General features: G+C 43.0%; 1 protein-coding gene across 1 annotated transcript; it reads left to right on the top strand.

Annotated features, from left to right (window-relative positions):
* Positions 1-4,260: 4,260 nt before the first annotated feature.
* LOC129761353 (uncharacterized protein K02A2.6-like) lies at positions 4,261-7,044 on the top strand. Its single transcript, XM_055759070.1, has 2 exons — positions 4,261-5,512; positions 5,558-7,044. The coding sequence occupies exons 1-2, from the start codon at positions 4,261-4,263 to the stop codon at positions 7,042-7,044; spliced, it is 2,739 nt and encodes a 912-aa protein (XP_055615045.1).
* Positions 7,045-7,318: the final 274 nt, after the last annotated feature.

Genomic DNA, 7,318 nt, shown 5'->3' with positions numbered 1-7,318 from the left:
AGGTTGAAGATATGGCAATATATCGTGGCCCCACTAACCGGTTGTGTCCTTTAACACGTTAAGCCCCGATTTTTTCTTGCTGCGCTGCTTTCCGTTCAGCGCGCATCAAGAGCGTTTGCACAATATCAGTGTCGGTCCCAGTTTCCAAAGATACTTATTGTATAGATAGAAAATAGTCAGTAATTCGACTAGAAAGTAGTCACATTTTGTAAAACATACGAAAACAAACTCAACACTTTCCTACCAAAAAGTTCAACGTCGGCCCCTAGGGACCGACGTTGGGCTTAACGTGTTAAGGCTAAGAAATCATTTAGAAATGAACATGGTCTATGGAAAATTTCGAAAATTAAGTAGGTAGTTTTAACATAAAAACGAGAAGTGGGTTATATCTGTGATTTAACCGCAAGGTAGACGTAGGACTACCGTTAGCTCGGTAATCATTTATTTGAAATTGCATCTGAATCAATTCTTAATGAATGAATGAAAGAATATTTTGAAAGATTGTTGAAAGTTTTTGTTGTTAGTGTGTGGATGGATGAGTTTATGGAATTATTATTAACATAAAATTCAACTCTTTCGGACTTGTTGGTGGTCCTGAAACTTGTCGGTTCGATGGGATTTGAGTGGCCTTGAAAAAGCAACTCAAGATGTTTGATACATGATTCATTTTTGTTTTCTAGATTTTCATGATCACTTCATGCGCAGAATAGAACCTGAGGGCGCCATTTCACGGTGAAAACGAAATAAAGTATATAACCTTGCATAAAATTCATTTCGTTTTTATCGTGATGTGGCAATTTTTCATGACTGTTCTATGCGAAAGCAGAACAGAAACATGTGCTATTGGATTGCATCACGGGAACACCAAGTCAAATGCGTAAATGGGTGCGAATATTCCTTCGCTCGGATGCATTCACACGCAAACAATTTTCCATGACTGTTCCATGCGAAAGCAGAACTGAAACTGATGCGAGTAAAATTACTCACGCTTTGCATGTGTCCGCTATGGTTTCCCAAACACTAATGCAAAAGAGCAAAAGAAATCTCAGCTTCCATGTATTCGCTATGACCGTTTCTCCAGGTGCCTAGATTTTTCGTTCGTGTCCGGGAACAAATTGCGATCACCAATCATCATCAATGAGCTAGTTATGTTTTCAATAGTTTGCTTTCAAAGCAATTTTTAAGCTATTGAAACTATTTTTTGGACCAATAAGTGACAATCACTTAACTCGTTGACATTTTATATTTCGGATGAAGTGATTATTATACCACTCCATTCTGTCGGTAAAGAGGTATTAACGTTCAAAACCTTGCAGTCCAGCGTCACTCTCTCGTTTTCGAAACTTTGAACTTACACCCCGGTACAGAAATGAAAGACGTAGTCCTACGTCAAAACTGTGGTTTTAACAAAATCAATCAACTGTCTCCGCTGTCCGGTCTAACTGGATAATGGAAGCACAGAAGGAAAACTCTTACGCCTAAATGGCTACTGTGTAAATGTGTACCATATGCAATGGTATAGAAGGGGGAAATTCTCTAACGCCGAAAAAATGGCAACTGTGTAATATGCTAATTATAGATATGATAAACATGTGACATGTACACGATTAATATTTGGTTCTGTCACAGCTAAAATGCTAATGAGCCGAAACGAAAAGGGATAAAAAAATGACACTTGCATATTAACGCCACCGCAGCGCATTTATTGTTATGAATTTATTTTGTCGTATTGAAATTTATTCTGAGGTCAATGTAATGGGGACGAAATCCCCATCTAACGAAGAGAAGCGGCCCCAAGTCGCCAAGTGATGCAATCTGGCGTCGGAAGCGGCGGCTCTGGTAGTGGACACTTACTAACATGAATTTAAAAAAAAAACAAATTAAAGAAAACAGAAGAAACGCGGAAGGTAAACTAATAACTACTGAGTGGAACCCCAGTGGATTCCAGTTTCTTCAAAGGGATTCACTCAAAATATAAAAACAAAAAATAAATAAATAAATAAAATAAAAACAGTGATAACATTTATGGCTTTGAGACGGCGCCAGTGGTTGTGTGGTTAGCGTAACAGCCTCACAATCCGATCGGCCTGGGTTCAATCCCTGGCGTCGTTGGGATTTTCTGAGGCGAAAAATCTCTGGTTACGTCTTCCTTCGGAAGGGAAGTAAAAGAAGTTGGCCCGGCTCATGAGTTGTTGAGTCTGATAGGTAGGAACAGGTGGAGTCGCCTCCCTGATGTCGGTGATTGGCACTAAAGTGGCGGAAATATGCCGACGTAAAACAAGCGAAGATAAAAAAAAATAAAAAAAAAATTTATGGCTTTGAAAAATATTTTAAACTGATTTACAATATAAAAATGCAGGAAAATAATAGTGTATAAATAAAATAAAATGAACCGAAAGATCTACAAATTTAACAATAAAAAAATTAAAATGATGGAAGTCTAAATTATATGAAGTTTGATTATATGACGTTTCCGCTTACTTTTGAAGATCTTGTCATTGGTAATTGCTTTCAAATCATTGGAAAGTGAGTTGAATTTAAATGGACCGTAGCTCATAATGCGCTTGAAACCCAAGTTTGTATATGCTCTACTTCTCGTTAACTCATTCGCGTTTCTCGTATTCGGAAGGTTCACTTGGGCCGAGAAATTTATGTTATGATGGAAGGATTGCAGAGAGTGCAGAGGATTGTGTACAAATATAATTGGTTGAGTATCACACAATCCTAAAGTACGAATAATTATGTGGTGTAAGCTAGTATATGTACCTTGTTTTAGCAAGGTTTAGGGTAAGACGATTGCCGGTAAAATATTTCATAAGAGCCGCTAGATCTGTTTCTATTTCTGCAACAATAGATACAAAATTAGGACGAGGGTAGAATAAAGCCGAGTCATCTGCAAAAAGTCTCGGTATACCATGGAGCTTGAAATTTTCTAAATCATCGATGAAAAACAAGAAGAGCCAATAGACCAATGTTTCTTCCTTGAGGAACTCCCATACGAATTGGGCGCAAACAACTGCGAACACCGTTAAACATAACAAACTGTAACGGTAACTGTAACAAAACATTTGGATAAATTCCACTGCCGAAGAGTACCGTGTTTAGTGTGTGCAAATCGTTTGACCAGCGCTTAACTGTGGATCGGAAGTTTGGAAGCGGAACAAATCGGAAAGTATGCTCCCGACAGATGGACCGTAAGGTGGTTGCCATTATTGAGAAACATCCCAACCTTTCAGTTAGAAATGTGGCTCGAAAGGTTGGAAAATCAAAATCATATGTATAAAAAATGAGCAGCGACATGGACTGAAGGCGTACAAAGTGAAAAAGGTGCCCAATCGTGATGATAAGCAAAATTTCACTGCAAAAAGCCGTGCTAAAGTGCTCTACTCCCAGTTTTAGCAAAAATGTTCATGCACCATAATGGACGATGAAACTTATGTTCTCGAAGACCTTAAACAGCTTCCGGGTCTCGCTTTTTATACTGCAATGCGAAGGAATACCGTAGCCGAGTGTTTCCGGACCAAGAAGCAGTCTAAATTCCCCAAAAAGTACTTGGTTTGGCAGACCATATACAGTTGTGGCCGAAAATCCAAATCTTTCGTCTCTACCGGCACTATCAACAAAGATGTCTACGAGAAGGAATGTCTCCAGAAGCAGTTGCTACCATTCATGAGAAGCCACGACTCTCCAGCGTTGTTTTGGCTAGATTTGGTCTCGTCACTATGCAAAATCCATCCTGGAATGGTATAATGCACATAAGGTCAAATATGTGCCTAAAACAGCAAATCTACCGAACTGTCCAGAACAGCACAGTGTAAAAGTACTGGGCTCTGATCAGGGCACGGCATAGTCATAGTCAACTGAGGATAGTCGGCTAACTAACTGTTGGGGTACCACCCAACGACGGTGCGCTTACGGTAGTACGCACACTTCCATCATACAACAGTTATTGCACCTTCCATTCATTGGCCTTGCCGCCGGCTAGGCCACAGCTGTCACGAGCGACCCCATGTTCGTGCTCTATTCCTCAGTAACCACGCTCGAGTGCTGACCAAGTTATTTATTTTAAAACATTAGAATAGTAATAAAGTTATTATTGTTACGTAAATATAATTGTCGTTCATACATTAGCCAAGACGTAACAAAGTGGCGACGAGTCCGGTGAATCGCGTGTCGGTAAAATTTCCGTGTTAAATCGAAAGAAATATCGCGACACGTTGAAACCGCGTGTGTAAGCTCTGTACGAACAAAGGAAAAAAGATGTCCAATCCGCCATTACAACAAGCTCAAGAACAGCCATTCAAGGACACAATTTTGACAATCCTGAATAACCAAAATGCGCTGATGGCAAGGTTAGCAGAGCAGATGGCGGGTATCCAAGGAAGTGTCCAAAATACAAACCGGAACGAATATATCCTCGATTCCTTAGCGACGAATATCACGGAATTTGTCTACGATGCAGAAAAAGGATGTTCTTTCGACGCTTGGTTCTCACGGTACGCGGATCTTTTCGAAAAAGACGCTGCACAGCTTCAGGATGACGCAAAAGTTCGACTTCTACTCAGAAAGCTGAGTCCCACCGCACACGAACGATATACTTCGTTCATACTTCCTAAACTTTCGAAGGAATTTACGTTTGATGAGACCATTGCCAAGCTTAAGACAATTTTCGGCACGCCCGTGTCTACCTTTCATCGTCGATATCAATGCCTTCAGACGACGAAAGATGAGAATGATGATTTTATCAGCTACTCTTGCAAGGTCAACCGTGCGTGCGTCGATTTTAAGCTCCAGGAACTCAAAGAGGAGCAGTTCAAATGCCTGATATTTGTGTGTGGACTCAAATCTTCCAAGGACTCTGATATACGGATGCGCTTGTTATCGAAAATCAACGAGACGAACGACATCACATTGGAAAAAGTAGTGGAGGATTGCAAAAGCCTCATAAATCTGAAGAAAGATACTGTTCTCATCGGTGGTCAAACATCGACATCCACCGTCGCCGCTACGAAGGCCTACAGATCTCGCTCTCCGAATCATCGCAAAAAGGGAAACTGGGGCAATACCAAAAGCAAAGGAGACGCACCGAAGACGCCTTGTTGGTGCTGTGGTGGTATGCATTTCTCCAGCCAGTGCAGTTTCAAGGAACATAAGTGCCGGGACTGCGGTCAGACGGGGCACAAGGAAGGCTACTGTGGGTGCTTCAAGCAGCGATCGAAGTTCAATAAAGGGAAGCAGCAGCATAAACCAAGGCACTCGAATAAGATCGTCGTGGTAAAGGATGTGAAGCGGAGCCGTCGGTACGTCGAAACCAACATCAACGGTGTGCCAGTGAACCTTCAACTGGATTCCGGGTCCGACATAACCATCATTTCTAAACAAAATTGGATCAGAGTCGGGGCACCACAAACGTCACCACCCGACTGTCAGGTGCAGACTGCTTCGGGAAGCAGGCTTGCTATCGATGCGATGTTCCGAGCCTCAATCACCATCGGCAATACCCAACGGGAAGGTAACTGTTACGTTTGTAGCTCTAACCTTTCTTTGAATGTTTTAGGCTCAGACTTGTTGGACGAGTTTGGCCTGTGGGACGTTCCATTTTCGTCCTTCTGTAAGCTGGTCGACACCAAACAAGAAGACCAGCAGATCGCCGAGTTGAGGGCCATGTTTCCAGACGTTTTCACGGAACGCATGGGCCTCTGTACGAAAACGCAAGTACATTTCACGCTCAAGGAGGGAGCTCAACCAGTATTCAGGCCTAAGCGACCGGTATCATACGGTATGGAAGTGGTCGTCGAAGATGAGCTGAAGCGCCTAGAACACCTGGGCATCATCACGCCGGTTACGTATGCAGATTGGGCAGCACCGATTGTGGTGGTACGTAAGCCGGACCGCTCCGTCCGCATATGCGCCGATTTTTCTACCGGCCTGAACAACGTGTTAGAGTCAAACAGCTATCCTCTGCCTCTTCCGGAGGATATCTTCAATCGAATGGCAAATTGCACTATATTCAGTCACATCGACCTGTCCAACGCCTATCTACAAGTTCCCGTAGACGAGGAAAGTCGCAAATTGATTAATATCAATACCCACAAAGGACTGTACCGGTTCAACCGTCTCTCACCCGGAATCAAAAGCGCACCGGGAGCGTTCCAACAGATCATGGACACGATGCTATCCGGCATCGAATGTACGTCACCCTACCTTGACGACATCTTGATCGGTGGCCGGAATGCGGAGGAACATAGACGAAATTTACATTTAGTCCTGCAACGCATCCAGGAGTATGGGTTCACCGTGAAGATCGAAAAATGCCGGTTCTTCATGCACCAAGTTAAATACTTGGGCCAACTTCTGGATTCCGAGGGCATACGCCCTGATCCAGATAAGGTGAAGGCAATAATCAACATGCCTCCGCCAAACGATGTACCCACCCTGAGATCCTATTTAGGGGCGATTAATTATTACGGCAAATACATCCGAGAGATGCGGAAACTTCGCCAACCGCTGGATGAGCTCCTCAAGGAGGGGGCCAGTTTCCAGTGGACAGATGCATGTCAACGTTCATTCAACCGTTTCAAAGAAGTTTTGCAATCACCCCTCATGCTGACTCACTACAATCCTCGCCTAACGATGGTAGTGTCAGCAGACGCATCAAATGTGGGAATAGGCGCCCACATTGCTCATCGATTCCCCGACGGGTCGGAAAAGGCAGTATACCATGCATCCCGGAGTCTGACTCCAGCCGAATCCCGCTATAGTCAGATCGAGAAAGAGGCGTTGGGCCTCGTATACGCCGTAACAAAGTTCCATAGAATGATCTACGGCAGACATTTCATCCTGCAGACGGACCACAAGCCTCTTGTGGCCATTTTCGGCTCGAAACAAGGGATTCCACCTTACACCGCCAACCGTCTCCAAAGATGGGCACTCACCATGTTACTCTACGATTTCAAAATCGAGCATATTTCTACGGATCATTTTGGGCACGCCGATATACTATCCCGTTTGATCAACAGCCACGTAAGGCCGAACGAGGACTAAGTGATTGCGTCCCTCGAAGTGGAACAGGTGATCTGCAACATCGTCAGTCAATCCATCGAGTATCTTCCTGTTTCATACAAAATGAAAGACGGGTGGGTAATGTCGGGGACATAACCGGAGTGACGTAGGACTATACAAAGGGGACAGCTTTTGTTAAATATATATTTTAAATATATTGTTTTATTTTCTTCACCTACGTGAATACCTACCTATCTACCTGAAAAATGGATTAGTTTACTGTTTACTCTTTATGAATATGTTGATGGTTCTGAAA

The sequence above is a fragment of the Toxorhynchites rutilus genome, chromosome 1 (genome assembly GCF_029784135.1).
Source record: "Toxorhynchites rutilus septentrionalis strain SRP chromosome 1, ASM2978413v1, whole genome shotgun sequence".
NCBI lineage: Eukaryota > Metazoa > Arthropoda > Insecta > Diptera > Culicidae > Toxorhynchites > Toxorhynchites rutilus.
The sequence above is the reverse complement of the archived record's forward strand: the minus strand, read 5'-3'. Positions and strand labels throughout refer to the sequence as shown.